This window comes from Aphelocoma coerulescens, chromosome 3, assembly GCF_041296385.1.
Source record: "Aphelocoma coerulescens isolate FSJ_1873_10779 chromosome 3, UR_Acoe_1.0, whole genome shotgun sequence".
NCBI classification, from domain to species: Eukaryota; Metazoa; Chordata; class Aves; order Passeriformes; family Corvidae; genus Aphelocoma; species Aphelocoma coerulescens.
Window position 1 is genome coordinate 26,172,231 of NC_091016.1, and position 21,290 is coordinate 26,193,520.

Sequence of the window (21,290 nt, forward strand, 5' to 3'; positions counted from 1 at the left end):
TAATGTTATGTCTGCCTTTAATCTAAGCTAATACACATGAGACTTGTATACAGCAGTATTCCCAATACTTGCTTCAGCCAAGACAATTGGGGTATATCTGAAGAATGATGTTTTCCTTGCTGTAGACAAAATGAATATGCTTGTTTAGGCTATAAAGGTGAGAAAGAATGAAAAGATACACTAGGTTACACATTCCCAGTGCCTGGGAAAAGAAAGCTCTGCACTGCATAACCTGGCAAACAGTTTTCCCTGATAAAAATTGGAATGTTTTTGATGTCTTAGAGGTATTCTTAAGTTTCTTCAATTCATGTGACTTTAAATATTTTCCAAAGTTAGTCTATCTTGAAATATATCTATTTCAAGATAGACTAATACACACAAGCTACTACACATTTCAAATATTCTTAATGTATTATCATTATAAGACTGAAACCTCAATGTGCTATATAGTCAACATACTAAGATCTCTGGATAAGATGCTGTCTGGATAACAGAAACGAATATGAGAAAACTGAGGTTAAATATCAAATTAATTCTAGAAAATAGTGTGAAGAACTAAAATATGTCAACAGTGTCTGAGAAAATACAGCAAAAAGAAGCCTGGAGAACATTTTTTGCATAGTCTGAAGTCATAGTGCCTCAGTCACATCATATTTTTTCCAAAACATCCAGACACAAGTAACCCAGGGAAACTAAAGACAGTTTAGGAAATGCCCCAAGTTGAGAACAGTTAGACAGCAGGAGACTCCCCAGAGGAAACACCACACTTAGAATCATAGAATATCCTGAGCTGGAAGGGACTTGCAAGGACCATTGAAGTCCAACTCTTGGTCCCGCACAAAAATTCCAACATGTGCCTGAGAGCATTGTCCAAATGCTTCTTGAATTCTGGCAGGCTTGGTGCTGTGACCACTTCCCTGGGGAGCCCATGCCAGTGTTCTCCTGCTTCTTCCTATTGCAGAGGGGAAAATGGGAGACCCCAACCTAATTCTGAAGTTCAGAATAACTCAACACAGCCATGCAGGTTACTGGCACTTGAATTGAGGCACTGGTTTCCCTGCAGCCGGTGTAAGCTGGGTAAGGCTGGCTGTTAAAGGCACCCGCAGGGCTTTTCTAGAAAGCAGAATTGCAATCCTGCAAGATGCTGAACCTGCAAATGGGAACACTTGTGTGGTACCTGCTGCTCCCTGTGTGTGGAGGGCACTAGTAAAGCTTGTTGTGGAAGGGAGGTCATAAATACCCTTTCAAATTTACAGCATGTGGCAAAAGATGACACTCAAACTGAAAGTGTTCAAACAAATATTGCCCTCTGCTTCAGGGCTAAGTGGTTATGGATTGCTTGATGCAAGTGTACTTACAGCAGACCTGTCACAGAGCTGTCTCTAACCACAGAGCCATGAGCCAGCAAGGGCAATGGAAAGGGGCTTCCTACCCCATATTCCTCACAAAGTGGGTTTAATCCTGCCCAGGAGCCACCCTCCTGCCTGCTGCCAGCAGTGCCCCTGCTCCTGGCTCAGGAGGTGGCAGGCACCCTGAGGGGCTGCAGTCGGTGAAAGCACACAGGGGTAAGCTACCCTTCAGAGCAAAGGCTTTGGGAACTCAAGGATTGCCAGGAATACATCTAGGCATTGATGCCATGCCCTACAGCTAGGAAAACAATTTAAAACAAAGTAGCAGGCCACTGCTCAGTAGCCAACATATTCATTCCATCAAAAACAAATTAGAGCTTTTATGTTTGAGTATCATAAATCAACTGATGCGTGCAAAGGAACTCAAGCTAAATTAGAGGGAAATAATATGTTGCTTCAAACAAAATTAATTTCTCTGACTCCCAGTAAAACCTGAACTATGCACACTACAATTGAAGGAAATTTTATTTACCCTCTAACATTTTCAAAACCAGGACATTTTCTTAAATGGCAAAATTTAAGGTAAAATATTGTTGTATCATTGGAATAATAAATACACATTTTACAAGTGAAACATATTTCAATTGAAAGCAATATACCTGACTACAAACACCAAGTAATTCTGTGGAAGATATTATGGTAATACACACCCAGGGATATTTAAATAATTCATTCCAATATCTTGCATGATATGAAAAATTTATTTTCTTACCATTATAAAACATAGTATCTCAAATATAACTACATAAGTACTTTCTTTACATACTGACATCCCTTATAGAAATGAAGCAGAATTATTTTTGCCTTAAAAATTAAAGCCTACCTTCTACTGCCTAGAACAGTAGTTTAAGATTTTTTCCCCCATAAATCAAGTGCAACTGTTCATATGCACTTAATTTAATAATACATTTAATCTAATTTGCTATGCAGACATGTGAAAATAAAACACTATGTTTGAATGGGCTGCTATGTAGTTTCCTGCAGTTTGAGCTGCAGCATCATAGCTCATACAGAAAGGGCTTTGACCTATGCACCCTAAGAGCAAAACCAGCCATAAGATCACCTGGCTTCTATTCAAAGTTTTTAAAAAGGAGTGTTTCTTCACCTTTCAAAATATTCTTACCTCTTCCTTTGTCTTTTTTGATATGACCCTTAGCCAGTCTCCAATCATGCTGAGGACAGCTGCAAAGTAAGCAAGCCCGACAAGGATCCAGAACCACACCACTGGTTTGTAAAAGTCTAGGTATTCAATATCTGATCCCCCTGAAAAACAATACAGTTAAAATTAAATCAGACTTAATAGTTATAGGTGCAAAGATGTTTTTAAAAGTAATTTTCCTAGAAAAAAGTTAAATGTCTTAAAACTTCTGTATTTTTACCCATGAAAAAATTCCTAGCAAAATACTTTGTTGAATTTGAACAAATTATATAAATTAGTTTGCTCTTGGAAGCAATGGCTGGAGTATGCAAATTTTAGACAATGACTGCTAGCCATTCATAATAGTTACTGAATGAACACAAACTGGTTCAACTTCTGATATACTGTCATTTAAGATAGAGGTCAGTGAAGACAGCTTGAATGAAATGACTTCCACCTGCTTCAAATAATGATGCTGTACCAGAGGTTTAAGTATTGTTCCAAAGTATGTAATGTGTTCATATCCTGAGAAATCTGATTTTATAAGAACTTTAAAACATCTCAATACTTATATAAAACCTTTAGCCTCAGTAAAGAAAGAGTAGCACCTGCATTAACAGGTGTCCCTGGTGGGTAGGCAAATATTATAGTCTCCATTTTGCAGAAGGAAACCAGAGTACAGGGACTTAAGTTGAACTGATCATACTCCCTCCCCCCCCCCAAAAAAGGTGGATAAAAGAGAAGTTAGCTGAAGGCAGCTTTTTTGAATCCTACTGCCATAAGCACCAGTCACTTCTTTCCAATGTTAAAGTAAAAAGGAAAATTTCAGATGTTGGTAATACAGCTTCCAGGTGTAATACAGCTATAAAGAACAGATGTCTTATTTCCACACAAAAAAAAATTATGTTCATCCAGAGCTCTTGACAACACCAAATAACTCACATTTCACATCTTGCCATGCAATAAAACAGGAGCCTTAATCTTGTAATTCAGCTATGTTACAACAAGTAAAACCAGACTTCTAGTTTGGGCTGCTGCAAGAATTTCTATGTGTGTATCTGCCCACAGTTGAAGAAACTCTTCAGTAAAACATTCTCAGGCACGTTAAAGTAGCCTGTACAGGTACATAATACTTTGTTTTACATATCTGCATCCTATAATAAAACAAATCAAAGGAAAATCGGCCTGAAAATATCAAGCATCTTGTTACAGTACTGAGATTGACTCTCATGGAGAATAACGTTTTTATTTAGCTGCATTATCACAGAGATTGCATGCAAATAACAAAGAGAGATTGCATGCAAATAACAAAGAATTTTACTGATGACTAGATTTGTATGGAAGCCCTCACAGACAGAAATTTTGTTTTTCTCATGTCAATTACATCTTTGCATCAAGAAAAAAAATGCATTGAGCTGCAAGGGTTTACTTAACTACCCAAGAGATGAATCCACATTGTGCAAGTGGATATAATTTGATGCCTTCGTAGTCCCAAGCAGAGGTAGAAGACAGGGCTCTGTTTGGAACAGAAGACATCCAGCCACCAAAGGGCTGAGTTTATCACAGCACAAGAAAAAACATCAAGTTATTTGTTAACAATATCCATCTCATGCTAATCTAGTAAAACGGAATTTTAGGGATGATTGACCCAAAATTTTTTGTAATTCAAAAAATGGTTAATTACCACCATGTCTTTGCTCTAGTAATGAGCCACATTCAGTGGTTCATCCTCTTCTTCAGCTGTTCGTAGAATGCGCAAGTATCATAGAATGCATCCAAATGGTTGGTTTTTAATTTTTGTCATATTATGTTCATAAACTGAAACCTAACTCTGCCAGCCCGCAGGAAGCACTTCCTTCACAGTTTATACTCATTTTATTTACAGCAAAGTTAATCACCGAGGCAGGAGTTAGGACATACTCATGTTCAACCAAGTTTTCAATGCTGTCTGGCCAGGAGATGGCTCCATCTAGCCATGCCCAAAGGAGTTCAGCTTCCCTAAAGTTAAAGGGACAAAAGGTATCCAAAGAAATACTCAAGGATAAGGTTTCACAACTAAAACCTTTATTAGCTGTTCAGCTTCTGAATTTCAAGGACTCCTTGGGTGATTTCACAATTTAATCAAATCTCAGGGAGAGAGAGACATATGTGAGGATGTTTGTACTCTCCTGTGATGCTCAAACTGCCATAATGCAGTTACCTGGGAATGTCATTAAATAGGATTTCATGGAGAAATGTGATCACAATTCAGCTGTACTAAATTTAAACGAAAAGAATTCATTAACTACCAAATTCACTTAAATGGGTATGAATGCATTTGTGTATGAGTACGCATAGCTAAATGTACTGAAGTATATGAGATAATCTAATGATTTTATGGGCAACATGGTAAAAACCATATCAATATGATACACCATCATGTTTCTTTTGCAAAGCAAATTGGTTTATGCAGCCCTCTAGGAAGCAAAATGCTGAGAAGGCAGAAGCTGAATTTTGTTGCTTGTTTGGCAAACCCAATTTTGTGGGCCGAGGGACAAAGCTTTTCCCAGCTTTCTTTAGCCTCTACCCAAAATAGGTTAAAACCACAATGAAGAAGAAATCTAGCAGTCTCACTGCCATAGTCTGTTACAGCAAGAACAGCCACAGTTTATTGCCAAGATGTTTTCTGGTAATGATTTGATTTAAAGTAGCTTGAGGTCTACAAGAAATCAAAGTTTTCCTATCCATCTTCATCAAAGGCTATTGCATTGCTGCTGCCACCATTCTTGTATCTGCCAAATAACTTTTATGTGGTATTTTCAATGCTTTGGAAAATGTAAGTTGTTCTATGGCCCAAACATATTCCTTACTAGGGTTGAGAACTCTGTTTCAGTGAAGAAAGGCATTAGAGAATATTTCAGGAGTGCTTTAGAACAGATCCTGGTTCTCAGGTAAGAGATCAGGATTACAAATATATCTTTTTTACTTATTTATTTATGTAAAACAAGTACTTTTAAAGTAAATAATTTTCTTCATTGTTGCCATTCTTTTCCCTTTTTTTCCTACAGCTAAGCAGCTCAAAATAGAAACATGTAATTATTCCTGTTAAGTTGGTTGGCTTTGCATTTTTACTTCAAATTTAGAAGGAGAGAATAGAAAGTGCTGTCAACATTGAGTATCTCAATTCCATACCAGCAAAAATTTCTGGGTTATTCAAAAGTTGGCAATGCAAACAAGGAAATGTCTATGATTTTTCATCAGCAGTACAAATTAATCTGGATATAGAAATATCATATAATCCAGTTTTAATTGCAGAATAACAAGTAGCTGTCCACCATCCCTGTTGTGACAAACCTGATGAACATGCTTAATCCAGAAATGTCATCTGTCCCACTCCAAAGAAATATGGAGGTTCAGCCCTGCAACTTGAAAGGCATTACCTCTGAGGACTGCAAGAAAAAAAGGGGACAGAGAAAGACTAGCTAGTGTGGAGATGTGGAAATTCAGAAGGCTGGGGACAAGATATTGCACTGTCAGAGATGGAATGTAAGTAGGCCATCTGAGCCACGTGATGCCACTCAGAGGAAAATGGAGAGCTACTTCAGAATACAAAGCACAGATCTAAAACACTCCTCACATGCTGTCCTGCACAGACATCAAGCAAGACAGTGCTCCAACTTAACCTTAAAGCATGGCTCCCACCAGAGAGCCCCTATTACGGGCACCAAGTCCTGAGGGGGCAAAGAGCTCCTCCAGGTGCCAAAAAAGGCATGGAGCCTGTGGGAGAGCACACAGCTCTCCTCCAGGATGCTGGACACACCCCTGGCTCAGCAGGACAGCAATTTCTCTCTGCTGGTGCATGGTATCACACAGTGACAGCAGATCAGCTGGGCTGCTATGACCACCAGGTCAAGTGCCCCCGTTTGGTGACATTAAATGAGACTAAAATATCTCAGCTCACTACAAACTGGGTCTCAGACCAAGCAACACAGTGCTGAGCCAGGTATGTGTATTACAGGGGCAATACATCAGTGAGTTACAGAATGAACAGAGTGAAAAAGCAGTAAGTTAAAAATCGGGGCTCAAAAATGGAAAATAAACCAAGAAAAAAAAAACAAAAAAACACCTACTCACAAAAGTAACAAAAGAGTTGGAATACATTTTTAAAGTAAGACTTGCAGAATTCTGTGATCTGTTTCACTGAACCAGTTGAGACAATCTTATATCATCATTATGCCTTATTGTGAAATAGACTACTGATATACTATTTATATTTTTGCCTTCTACTTAATTTAGTCAAGTTTTGGTCATGTCACCTAATTTAGATTTGAATCCTCTTAGATTAATGCCATTAGAAATATTTGACTATACCTTCCAAACTGCATTGCAAGCTAAAGAATTTATCTGTACATGTGAACAGTATGTGGTCAATTACACACATATTCATGTGCCTCAGTACCAACCTTAGTATCCAGAAATATATTTCATTGTACTAAAATCATGGCACATTCAACATGAGAAGGTTTCTTTTTGTCTTTCACAAGGTATTAATACTTTTGATTGCATTTTCTTCTTTCACGTTAAAGTCAATGTTTTCTCTTGAAAACAAGAAAAGGGATGTTTGGCTATGTCCTGATATTCCTAAGGCAGTGCAGGCTGTAGTACAATTTTTCTTCTTTGTTTTTGTGAGAAGCTACAATAATCTTTCTTCAAATAAAAAAATTGTTTCTCTCCCTCCAAAAAAAATTCAACCATTCCAAAAATTAGAAAATCAAGTCATTTCATAAGACAGAGAAGAAGTCAAGTTTTTCAAATACAATTAATATATTTTCTTGAACATGCATTACAAGGGCTTTTCATCTTTTCCTTTCTTGCACACACTAGGAGTGATCAGTCTTTTATATTTGCTTTAAGGCTTCTCTTGCTGATGGAAACCCCAGCTGAAACTTCCACAGGCTCCAAATAACAACTTAGACTCTGACTACCAAAGGGAATGTTTCCTCCCTCTGGTTTCTGGGAATAGAATACATGGTCTCCAGTACAAAAAAGAAGAAAGTTCTAAAAAAATCCTGGAGAACAAAAGAATTTCTAATATGACAGCCTGTACTCCAGCCAAGGACACCATTATGTTCCTGAATCCCAGGTTCTTCTGTTGGCTCCCTTTTGCTACAGCTATTGAGTAACACAGTGTCCTGTACCTCCTGAAAGCTCTTTTCAGCTCCTACTTGCAGTGGCACCAGAAAGCAGATAGTTTCATGTTAGTGAAAAATGATATGTATTTCAGAAATATTTCCCTACACATCAACACATATGTTAACACAACCATGGGATTTGTTTGTAGGGGTTGTAAACTTAGGGGTTTTTTTCTCTGAGATGACAGTTCGCAGAAAAAAAGATTTGAAAATTTTCAGATATCTAGGAATTTTGGGGTTTTGAGGGAACTTTATGGGCCAAAACTGACACATGTTTATGGATTATCAGAAGGGCCTCCAAGCACTAAAACAATCATCAATTTGACTTCTATTGCAAAAAGTACACTCTGATATAATTGCAAATCAGAGCATCACTGCCCACCAATTATGCTTTGCCTATAATGCTAAGTGGAAGAAGGCAATTTTCACTGTAAGTATTATTTAAGGAGAAAAGAATCAGCAAAATGAACAAATTAATGCCACTGTGAGGATTTTTTCAAATGCATTGCATCTAGACACTAAGTGGACTGGAGCATCATTCTGTTTGCTGCCTTTTTCTCACCGTGGCAAACCAGAACCAAGACCAGCATGCTCTACACCCACAATATTCTATCATGACCACCTCTTTTACAGCCCTACACAGCATTACATGCTTTAACTCTTCATGTTTCTCCCTTGTTTGTGACACCCAGCTTTCCTAAACTTCGAGTTCTCCAGACAAAGCCTACCACAAAAATATCAGTGGCCCTTAGTGTCCGCTCTGCAGTTATGACTGACCTAAAAGAGAAACAAGCAAACCAAAAAATCATGAAGAGAAGATACTGAGGTGTTAGGGTGCAAAACATTCTGCATAATTCCCCAAAATTAATAAGGAAGCCTAGCTCTTTGGACAAATTCTATCAGCTCCACTGGGAACTTGCAACATCAGTTTCCTTCAAATAATTTCATTCTTACAAATACACCGATGACTGCAAACTTCCACAATGCAAAGCTCAGTCAATTAATACCTTACCTATTTTTCAAAATCTTTATTTAACCAGCCAATTATGTACTGCAAAAGAAACAATTGGACATTTTTGAAAAATCCTTCAAGTCACCTGCCAAAACCAGAGTATTTTAATTCACCCAAAGTTGATAATATTATTAACTTTATCTCTGTCAAAATATAGTCCCATGGGAATGTTAACCTCCCAGTTATGATGGAGGCAGCCATCTAACCCTGTTCTCTCGAGTGTTCTCTCTGCAATTACAAATCCCATTCCTCCTTTAAGTCAATAACATACTTCAGTTCAAATACAAGTCTTATGCATATTGCTCAAAGAAACTAGAAAGCACTTCTGATACTTTGAAATAATGGATTTACAGTAGGATTTTTAATTAAATAAAGAACATCTATCAAGTGAACCATAAAAGGCCATCGGCTATAGAACAATATAATTCAAGGACATTCTGTAGAAAGAGAAAGTGTTTCCTGGTAAAATTAAAAAGGAGACGATGTAGGAAAAAATTATGATATCAAATGGTCTACAAATAGAGAAGTCTATGGAAATTTATAATGGGAGTAATGATGAATGTACTCAGTGTTCTAGTTAGAGCCAAGTGGGCCATTTCATATAATGCTTTACAGTAAATATAACCAGGCCTTTGTACACTATCATTTTTATTCCCTGACATACATGTACCCTTCAGGAATGAAAGTCTAAAGCACCCAGACTCTTGACTTGAAAACAGCATAAATTTTTTATTTCATGCTAGTTGTTATTTGACCAGAATCACAAATTATGAAGATGAAATGAAAAGAAAAAGAATACGGGAAAGAAAATGGAAAGGCAGGAGTCAAGACACATACAAAGACATTTGGAAACATCACAAATAACTATGTAAAAGTCAAAAGAAATCTGATTTGCTATTTTATAGCTCTGTTCTGCAATTTACAAGAATCTTTGGCAACCTTGCAAGCAGTCTAAAAATTAAGGCTCCCTGAATAGCTTAGTATCGTCAACAACAACTAAATTTACCCCCCTTTTACCCAGATCATTTACAAATATGTCAAGCAGTTCTGACATTTTAGAGGTCCTTGTTGGACCTCACCAACCCGAAAAGCTTTTGCCAGTGACAAGACCCATTACTGCCATCAAGGCAAAACTTCCAGCACATCTACAAGGGGAGTTACCCAACCTGAGAGCCTCGGCTTGGCACACATGGACTCACACAACAGCCATGGGCACAGACAAGACACAGGAGGAGCCCACAGCATGTGAGTGTCTAGTAAAAAGTTCCCTCCAGCAGAGTAGCTCACTAAGAGCAGAGCAGCACAAAGGTCCTTGTCAGCCACCTCTGGCTTGCGTGGAGTTCAGGGGTGGGAGAGAGGTGTTTCGTGAGAGAAATGATGGAGCTGCATCAGCAGAAGCATCAGATCAGGCCAAGGAAGGCAAATCTCAGGCTCAGAGCACAAAGCTCTGAATTCCTGAACCTCACCCTCTACACATCACTGATTCAGATCAACATGCTTTCTCAGCACAGACAGCATATACTTACTCAAATCTAAGAAGTGAATGAATGCTTCTGACCTTTTCAAGAAAAAAGTTGACACAGGACTGGCCCAGACTTTGATATACTGAGCTAAAAAAAGTTATTTGCAAATAATGGGACCATAGAAATTGGACATGTTATCTACAGGTTGTGCTAAAACTTCTCCTGACATTACAAAAAACACATGGGCAAACGTGTACTGACAACCAAGAATCATAGAAGTGGGATGCAGCAGATCCTACAGAAACCAGATATTTCAATGGCACAGAGAGAATTCTGGAATATTTTGAAAGCAAGGGATGCACATAAAACTTATGTTATATAACTTCACAAGGCGAGGTATTTTAAATAAGTCCAACTGAAAAGATATATTCAGATTTAAATGCTCTATTAGTGTTTGCACTTCATAACCTGTAAGAAAAATAAAACAAACCCCCTACGTAAATTATATTCTACTTAATTTTTAATAGTATAAGAAGAGAAAAAACAGTAAGTAGAGACATGCATCATGAATTTCACTGTCCCAGCTCCTGTCTCCACACTGTCACATTAACCAAAAGGAGGACAGGCCCCATCACATGAATGATGAAGGATACAACTGGGAGAGAGGCAGCACAAGAGAGATACATCTGTCTCAAAAATAAGAAAAGATGCACAATAAATACCACTGTGCCAAACATTATAAGAGAAAGAGTTATGAAAAAAAAAAATCTTACCTGCAACATAGTCACCAAATCCAATGGTAGTTAAAGTGATCACCACAAAGTAGATTGCATCGAGTGTGTTCCAGCCTTCTATGTGCTTGAATATAACTGCAGGAAGAGCAACAAACAGCACGCAGCCAAACAGTATGAATATTATTGTTGAAATGATGCGAATCTTTGTCTGACTCACATTCCATTTCTGGAAAGGGAAGGGGAAAGACAGGAAACCCATTGTTAATAAAACTGCACCGTGCACATCAGCACCCATCACCCCCAGCGTGCACTACACAGCTCCAGAGAGCAGTGCATTATAATTCTCAAACAAACAGAAAAATTCAAGCAGGATTTTATTCTGAAATGAGCTTCAAAGCAAACATGACTATCCTAGGAAACATTTGCCAGCAGTAAATGCAGAGCAGGGCTGGACTCCTCACGGCTGAGCAGCATGTGCAGCGTTCACTAATATTAACAGCTGATGATGTGAAAGTTTTGAGGGCTGTCTAGATATTCAAGTGAGTTGCAAGTAGTGCACACACCTGCAAAATTCTCTAATTTTGTACATCCACAAATAACCAAATAAATAAGGTGAATTTTAATCATACAGTCCTCTGTAATCAAATAATCAGCTAAACAAAATCCTACAAAACAGAGCTGGAAGGGATGTAAGAGGTCCCCTTTTCCAAACCTGCCCAAAGAGAAAAACCCACCTAAGCCACTGCAAATACTTTACTTGTGACCACACTCTTGTCATCAGATAATTTTCCTAATTCTTAACCTATATCTCAACTCCTTCAGTTTAAGTGTACTCTTTAGGGTTCTATCCAAGACAAAGAAATAGTTAATCTTCTCTTTCCAGCAAACTTTCACGGGTGTTCCCTTTTAGTTACATGATCATTAAACCAAATAAATTTATTTCCTTTTCTTCCCCTCCCTGTATTTCTTCCTATCCCTTGGCACCAGCAAACTAGCCCATGTTTCATTAAGTGTTGTACTCAGAAGTAGATATGAAAAAATAGCACAAAGTAGAATGGAATGACCATTTCCTGTGCTTTGCCTGTTTACAGTTTTACCTACGATGCTGCTTTTCCATGGCAGTATGACATTAACCCATGTTAGCATGCTAACCCCTAGAGCCCACAGAGCATTCCTATAAAATTGCACTTAGCTGGTTCCTGACATGCAGCTGCATGTTTTATTATTCTATTGTATATTACTTTGAATTTGTCCTGCTTGAATTTAATCCTGTCTAGTCAGACTGCTTTTCAAAAATTTTAAACTCATTTTGATCCTCCAAGTTTTAGTTCTCTCCCCAGCTTGAGACCAACTGCAGATTTAATGAATCATGTCATTTAGCTGTTGTGTATGCTATTAACATTTTTTCTAAACTGTACTAAAGCTAGAACAGACTCCTGCAAAGTCCAATTTTGCATGCCCAGCCAATATGACATTTTCCATCCACTCATTGCATGTTGGTTCAACCTAAAAGAAGGAATTATACAAGAAACTGTCACAGAAATTGACTGAAAATGAAATCATGTTGTTCAGAATGGACGTTTTCTTGTTTTTAAGTTTCAGTGGGAACTGATTGTGTTTACAGCCAGCATGACCAAGGTCAAGTTTTGTAACCCAAATCAGAGTAACAGCATGTGTTATGGGAACATAAAAATCCCTGCTCTGACCCATCAGCATCTCCAAGTTCTTTAGGCAAGCTAATAAACAGAATTAAGGAGTATTCCAGGCTGCAATATATAGATCAGTGTTTTCACTCGGATATTGTCAGAAGGCAGCAAGATACTGCTTATTATGTTGGGGAATTCTTGTTGTAGGGATACACCCATTATAAAAAAAAAAAAGGAAAACCATTCTCTCTATGAGCAAGAGAAACACAAATTGATCTCAGAACTTCTCTAATTTTAGGAAAAAAAAATCAGTTATGAAAACACAGAAAATATAAAATGTTCTTATGGAATGTTCTTGCTTTTTTTAGACAAATCTCAATGGAAATCTGTGTTATTCACCAGCACCTTGTCTGGACATGAACTGATGTTTCAAAGCCAAAAATGCATGTCTTTTCTTCAAAAGCTTTCAAGTTTGTGTTTGCCTATTGCATAAGACTACTCAGCACAGGCCCAGTTTGCTTTGCATCAAAAATAAAGCCATGTCAGACCCTTTCTATATAGAAAAGGTGTCCTGCCTGCAAGGCTAGGGCTTGATGTGGAAAACCAGTCCTAACACCTGCAGTGCTGATGCAAACAGCTACAGAGTTGGTTACTAAGCGTTCACTGCTTCAAAAATCTCTATGAATACATTTATCACATGCTTTAAGGGTAAGCATCACAGCAAGCTTACGAGTAAAAAGGCCAGAGCAAAAATGAAATTCTTTGGATCTTATTCCTCATCCCAAGCATAATCATGGTAGGGAATGTGTCTTCACCCAATTCTCAGAGGTGTTCATTAGCCAGTGCCAAGTCCTTCCTACCTTTTCCTGTACATCTGATTGCAACAATGAGCTATACCCTGTTTTACAGGCTTTTCATTTCACTTATGAAATTCAGAACAAGCAGCAAGAAAACCCAAATGAGGCAGTCAGCATACTCACAACAAAGGTATCTTCTACTTTGGCAATTCCTTTTCCAAAGATTGTCCCTAGTTGATCTCCAACACCAGCCAACAGAAAACCAAACAGAGGAATTCCCAGTAAGGCATAGATGATACAGAATATCTTTCCACCTTGTGTGCGTGGAGAGATGTTTCCAAAGCCTAAATTATAAACAACTTGAGATGTTTAAGAGGTTATACACAATACATTATAAATTTTAAAAGAACTGCAGGAACAGAACAGTTAAAAACAGGCTAACCAGGTTAACCATATGACACAGCAAACATTGTGAGAAATTAAATGAAAATGTAGGTCATACCATCCTCACTGAGCTATTCTTACCATCTATTACATGTAGTGAATAGCAATCTATTCCTTAGCCTGCCAGTATCTGTCACTGGCTGCAGCACCTGTAAACAACACACAATTTTCCTTCAGATGGGCCAAGTTTCAAAGTGAAGCAGCTTAAAAAACCCCAAACCACCTGGATGAGCAAAACAGGGATTTCTACCATAAAAATTCTGCCTTATTAAAGATTCTTCATTATTAAAGGCTTTGGTTCCTTCAAACAAAGCTTAGAGTAACAATTCACATCCCTGTCCCTTTGAAAGTGGAAATCATTTTGTCTCCACAGGCTTGTGTAAAAGAGCCCCCCAGATTCCTCTGATGGCTCGGTTGCTGCTGGTCCACTTGGAACAGAGAAAGTGAACTACAAAGAGCACAGGCCCCAGCATCTGTGAAATGCCCTCAAGTACATCTCCTAGGACCAGTATTTAATGATTTGGACAAGGTCACATAGGCAGAACCCTACAGACAAGTTTCATGAGCTTGAGTCTTGAGTTTTAATTCAGGAGATTTTCCCCTCCAAAGGATCACCAATGTTTTGAGGGAGCAGTAGCTGTAACACCCCAGAATTGCCGACGTTCTTTCACTTTTTAACAGACCAACATGCCCTTCAAAGGAGGCAAGAGGGAAAACTTGTCATAAAAAGGCTTATCTTTAGAAATTAAACAAAAGTTTCTTTTAACATTACCTTTATTGTTAGAAAAATAACTTGCAAATAAAAGCAAAGTGTTTTAGCATGTAACTGAGAAATTTGTCTTAGTGTCTTAAATTTTTCATAAGAAAAACATCATATGCACATAAATCCCTCCAAGAAAATCCAATTTTCCTGAGAACAATCAACATTTTATTTTTAAAGTAGCTTAATATTTTTTCACAATATAACTAAATTCCTACAATATAGAGCACATTTAATGTATATCTTAGCTATTTATCAGAATTTGTATTTAAGTATTCTGAGCATGTTTGTTTAACATATAGATTTTCTTTATGGAATCTGTTATCCTAATTTTTGGTTCTGCTTTCATGTAGATGAGCTACACCAAAGTTCTGTTGCCAAAACTACTTTTTCCTTTCAGAACACACAAGACAAAGCTGTCCCTCACTTAGAACAGGTTGCTCAGAGAAGCGGTGGATGCCCCATTCCTGGAAGTGTCCAAGGCCGGGCTGGATGGGGCTCTGAGAAATCTGGTCTAGTGGAAGGTGTCCTTGCCCATGGCAGGGAAGTAAGAACTGGATGGTCTTTAAGGTCCCTTCCAACCCAAGCTATACTATGATTCATTAAAATAAAAATAAATCCCACTGGGAATATATTTTACTCCTAGATCATTTGCTCTAATATCAGTTTTCAGATTTCAATTATGTAAACAACAAATGTAAGGTTGATAGAATTCAGTTAGAGAAAAGACAGCTGATATTAAATCCTGACTAGTAAACCTTGTCAAACAAAAAAAAAGGAACAAAATCAATTACAGGTTGCAGAGCCCTACAACTTTGTAAATGTTCCCTGCACTAGCATAATGAAAAAAGTCTGAGTCAGAAAACTGCAAAAAGTCACAGCAACTTTAGACCAATGTAATATACTTCTCCATAAACCAGAGTCAGGGCTAAAATTACAATTCAGGAAATTTCAGCTCCACTGAGTTCACTTTGTCTGTCCCTTCATGCACCGAGGAGTAAAGACTCATGTCTTAAAATAAAATTAGCTCATCACCAATCAAAAAGGGACAAACAGATCCAAGCTGCTCTGTTTCCATAAACATGCCTGTTTATGCATCAACAGAAGCTTGAATTGTTCAAGGTTATAATTCCTAGGAGGTCTTAATGCAGTTCAGAATCAGGGGTCTGGATGCACCAGATTTAGAAAACTCATGCTAGGGGATTTGGCAATCACTTTTTATTTACTTCTCTACAAAAGCGATGTCTCACAATGGTGACAAAACACCAGCCCAGTGGAGCACATGCCAAGCAGGCAGTTATGCTTGCCTGGCCCCATAAAACAAGCAGGCACTCTGTGAGCATCCCACAGCTCTTAGAGAGGCTGTTGCTCTGCAGCATGCTCCTCATCTGCTGCTAATTGATATGAGGACACCAAGTTCACATTTAGCTCTGGGTACTCTCCCTAAATCAGACTTATGTCTTCCTGGAAGGAAGGATGGTACTTCACTTTTACACTCAAGTTCTTGGTTTTCATCCTAAAAACTGTCAAATGCTTTTCTTCCATAAACAACAGAAAAGGCATTGGGTGATTAACTGTTTGATTAAATCTCACACATTACTGGATAAAACAACACTTCACCAGGTAGAAGTTTATTTCTGTCCAGATGTTCACTGAACATAATACAAACCATGGGTAGGGTACCTACTTTAGTGACCTGATCTACCAAGGGGTTTCCATCGCACATAAATCACATTTCCTACTGTGTCATGTTTTATAACCGTCTGCTGCTGTATACTGCAGCCTACTTTGTGAGTTACACAAGTTGTCCTTAAATCCTACTCTCGGCTTCTCCAGTGAAAACCTAATCTATTATTTATTTAACAGGAGAGGAAACGTATTTATATTTCATAGGGTTGATGTAATTCCCAAGAGGTTTGTGCCAGAAAAGTATTATTTCTTCCTTTAAATAATTATAATAAAAACAAAAAAGAAGAATTCTGTTGCTAGGTAAAAACCAAGGAAACCTTCATTTTGGGCACTGTGGTGGAAGAACAGAACATGGTCATAGGAATGCTGCTGCCTATTCCTGCTCTCCTCCATGTGGAGGGCAGGAATGTCTGGCCCCAGTGCAGTAGCTCCCCTGGCATGTTTTCACTTCTGAGTTCCCCCTTCCAGTCAAGAGGCAGCATAAAGTCTGGCTAGGACTGCCTTGCCCACAGAGAAACCTCACAGAATCAGCCACATCACAACATGGTCTGCTGCCTTTTCCCTGCCTCAGGAGCTGCTTGCCTGGATGGGATGGGAGCAGGATGTGCACACTGCAACTGCACAGGCAGCCTCAGTACCTTGCTTATTCTTCACGCTTTCAGTCCAGTGCAGCTCATCCCTTCCTCTGTTTCTACTGAGGGGGAAGCTCCTAGAACCAGGTTATTCCCCATTTCAACCACTGTGCTTGGGTTTGATTGAGGAAAATAACGAGTTCATTGGAAAGCTTCCCTCAAAGATTTTAACCAATGCTATCTGCCATGAGCAGTACAGAGTAGAAAATTTAACTTTCCAAATGGGATCAAATTTGATCCAAAAGACTGTCAGTATCCTTTTCAGACTATTCTTCCCCAATGCATTCTCCTCACTTCACTTTCACGAGGAAGATGATTTGCCTCCTAATTTCACCAAATCCCTTTCATGTCCTGCTAAAATCTTAGTGTGCCTTTAATGGACAAAGGACTCATCTCTGACAAGTCCTTTGTCTTGTCCTTCTGTAGACAAGAAGTGCTTTTTAGAAGGAGCTTCCAGTAACCCCTGAGTGAATTAAGAATAAAAGGCCATAGTAAGTAGATTGTAAGTAATTGCCGCACTCAACAAAATAATTCCATGGTTTCAACTCCAAACTCTTTAGAGTCTCTGAGATTCAAATCAGATTCAAAGGAAATCGGAACCCCTTTGGTCAGCAATAGAGGTGGAAGCAGAGGTCTGCAAAATGAAAAGGGAAAAAAACCAAAAAAATCCCAATCAAAATGATATTTTATAGGATTCCTTACTTTCACATTGTCTTTTTTGACATATTTCAGGGAGAACGAAAGCATCTGTAACTTTCCCATGAGAAGCAGATTCACTGTTAAGCAGATATTAGTAACTTTAATAACTATATATTACTGCTTTTGAGCAAAACAATGTCTGAAGTTTCAAATCCCAGTTGAGTCTTCCCCCCCATGACAAACAGTACATTATATTGCAAATATGGAAAATCTTGAAGTGCTATAAATTCTCATACAATTGACATGACACTTTTGTTTGGATGATAAGCATCTTTGTATTCACACCTTCATAAAAAGGAAGACTGAAAACTAATTTAATTTTTTTCTGTTTTAACTAGAGTAAGAGATCCCTTTGATTTCTAGTTATCCAACATCTTCAGAAAACTCTTGTAGATACACATTTACAAATGGAGTTAGAAATACAGAGACTCCAAATGAGCATATTTTTTACATAAAATTCCCAGACAAAGAAGGGAATCTACTGAAACTGTCTAGCATCAATAAAGTATTTCTCATGTGAGAGCTCATAGGTGCTTTTGAGAATTCTAAGACTAAATTTTACTTGCTAAATTGACTGGAAGAGAGTGCCACCACCTATGATTCATTTATTTCAAATACCTCAAGCGGGATTGAAAGTTCTGGGGAAGTTCTGGAACATTTTCATTCTATACAAGGAAATGTAAATTCAAATACAAGTAAATGCTTTCACCATGTTTTTGACAAACCTCAGGTTACACAAGACATCATTCATGCCGTAGCAAAAAAAAAAAAAAAAGTGAAAATTATCCCAAATTATCCCAAATTAATGTCATATATTTTGAGGTATGAGAAACCACTCTCAGCAGTAGATCTGGCTATGCAGTCCATTGATGGAACAGCTCAACACTGCGGGATAAATGATTTGGTGAAACAGGCACACTCTTAATTACATAAAAGTGAATTACAAAAGTTGCTACTGAGATTTCATAGAATCAGAGAAAAGGCAGAGCTCCTGGCTGCTGACTCCCAGGAGGCTGGAGCCAGGGGAAGCAGCTGCCACAGCCTTGGCCTCAGCCACTGAACCCTGTGTGCCACTGAAAGCAGTGTAGGCATGGGTTCACATCAACCCTGACTACCCAGCTCAATTACAATGATTACCCTTTTCAAAGGGCACACGTGTTTTGATACTGAATGTCAAATTGATTTTAAGGATCAAAAGATGCTCTTTCCAGGCCCTGAGAGCTATCTGAAAAAAATTATAAAAGGTAGCTCATTTCTTGAAGATAAAATCCTTTTTTCCCTTTGGATCACTGCTTGGGCTCAGGAGATTAGCATTAAATACATCCCTGCCCAACAGTGCCAAAGCAGAGATATGCACTTAATCACAGATGAATAAGATATCCCTTTTAGCATAAATAATGGGCTAGACATAATCATTAAACACAAAGGCAATGTTTGTACTCACACTGACTATGGGGAAATCCCTTCACACACTGCAGAAGCAGTAAAACTTCCATGTTTGTGTTCATCATGTGGAAAAAAATAATCCACATTTTTAAACTGATCTCTTTTCCTTTCATTTTCTTAACTCTGTCCGACACTCCCAGTTTGCCATGCTTGTGTATGTCAGTGTTATTTATTTGCATATTTACAAACACATATTCCATGAGGTTTTATGGCTTTGTATAGTACAAGGGCTTTTTCACTTCTCCGTGTGTCATCCCTCCCAATATTTCAATGAAGCTAGAAAATTCCTATTCCCTTTTTTACAGGGAGGTGACTGAAGCACAGTGGGAAGGAAAGTCCAAAATTCTCTATATTATTTAGATCCATAGCTCACACCAGATCAGTGGCTGAGAACTGTGCATTACACTGACCCTTAATTAGTGGAAGTTTGTCATCTGAAGCCCTTAAAGACCCTCAGTCAGTCTTGCTCAAGACAGAGTTACACAGACATAGATGTTGCCAATATTTACAAACTCTTTGGACTCCCCTCCTGTCAGCACCAACACATGTGTGCACACACACATTCCTGAACATAAAGCAAGAGAATTTGAAGGTTGAATAAATCCAAGGATTACTTTAAAATCTAAATCCCTAAATGAATTGAATACAAATACTCTTGCTTTGAAAGTACAACGTTTCTGTGCTATATATACACAAGAATTCTTTCACCCATGCACACGCTACGTGATACAGCCCTTGCTCACAAGCTGTTGCCTGTGGATCTCAGCATGAGTATGCAGATAGTGCTCTTCCTTCAAGTTCATTCATCAATTGCACATACAGAAAATAATTTAGCTTTTAAATTTAAGAAATTCCTGCATGAATCCTGCTGAAGGAAGAACCCTGTGCAATAACAGAGATTAAGGTCTCTCTGTTTTAGACCATGGTCTGCTACGAAACTGAAAATCTCTACCGAAGTTTGGCATCATTTCTTCATAGAATTGTTTAGGGTGGGAAAGACTGTTAAAGACTGAGTCCAGCCATTGACCTAACACTGCCAAGCCCACCATTAAACCGTGTCCCTAGGTGCCACATCTACACATCATTCTTATACCTCCAGGGTTGGTGACTCAACCACTTCACTCACCCACTCCAGCTTCTAGAAGCCAATTCTCACAGTTTTAGTCAGTGATTTGGGATCCATGTTGTCACAAATTACTACTGTTTATTGAGTGTTTGGTATTCTCTGGATTCCAAACTACAAGATTCTGATTTTTAGCACTAGCCTGTAATTCTGTGTCACAAAATTGCAAATAGATTATTTAGAAGGTTATTAAGTTCTGTTTCAATCCTGAAAAAAAGACATTACCAACACTTCTCTTCTAACCAGGAATAATAACAGGAAAGCCTAGACTGACATTAATAAAATGTGCAATATTCAAGAACTGACAATACAGAAGTTGATCTCCTTTCAGGGGTTTCTTTTAATCTGTGTTCTGTAGGAACGCTAATCAAATCAATAAAACTTCTTGTAAAAGAACAGGCTATAAATATTCATAGAAAGTAAGTTTCCTTCAAGTCAAAGTGCTGTACTGGAGAGGTGAAAGAGTATTCCAAGAAAGGTCTCTGTATGAATATGGCAGTATTCAATAGCTCACACTGAGTTGCTAAGGCAATTTCTAAAGGAACTGGGTAATGATTGTTAAAATACTCTTAGAAGATTAAACATCTACTCAGATGGCTCTGCCTCCCAGCACAGATTCTGCATTTCTTTCAGCTGTCACTTCGCCCAGTAAAAAGTATCTACATCTCATTGGTAGTAGGGCTTCTGAGCTTTTTTCAATTATTTCCTTCTTGTTGTTGTTATTGCTTGCATTAATTTTACTTCTAATTCTTATTCTAGTGAAGTTGAATCAGCTCCAAAACCCAAAAACTCCCACTTACTTATTTCCTCTAAGTGAAATTGTTTCACAGGAGCAAGATGTCAGGCTAACACAGTTAGCAAAAACATGATGTACTTTAAAGTAAAAAGTTAATATTTCACCATTTCATGAAACTTTCACCAGCCACATATTCTTATCAAGTGTAAGCACATATCAAATATGACAAAGCAACACTCCTGCAAAAGAATTCATTAGCAATATACCAATGTGTAGATAAAATACTTGGTTCCAGGTGATCCACACAAAAACAAAAATGGTGAATTTTAGATGTACTGACAGAAACAACCTGATACTGCAACTTTAATGGAAATCTGAAATAATGTTTTCT

General features: G+C 38.1%; 1 protein-coding gene across 2 annotated transcripts in view; it reads right to left on the reverse strand.

Annotated features, from left to right (window-relative positions):
* The window catches only part of KCNK2 (potassium two pore domain channel subfamily K member 2), a 77,979-nt gene that overhangs the window by 14,022 nt on the left and 42,667 nt on the right, over positions 1-21,290 (reverse strand). For both annotated transcript variants that reach the window (XM_069009546.1, XM_069009545.1), the window contains 3 exons: positions 13,554-13,714; positions 10,967-11,153; positions 2,533-2,672 (listed from right to left, as the gene is read on the reverse strand). In XM_069009546.1, coding sequence (XP_068865647.1) covers positions 2,533-2,672; positions 10,967-11,153; positions 13,554-13,714 — 488 coding nt within the window. The remainder of the gene's footprint in view (positions 1-2,532; positions 2,673-10,966; positions 11,154-13,553; positions 13,715-21,290) is intronic.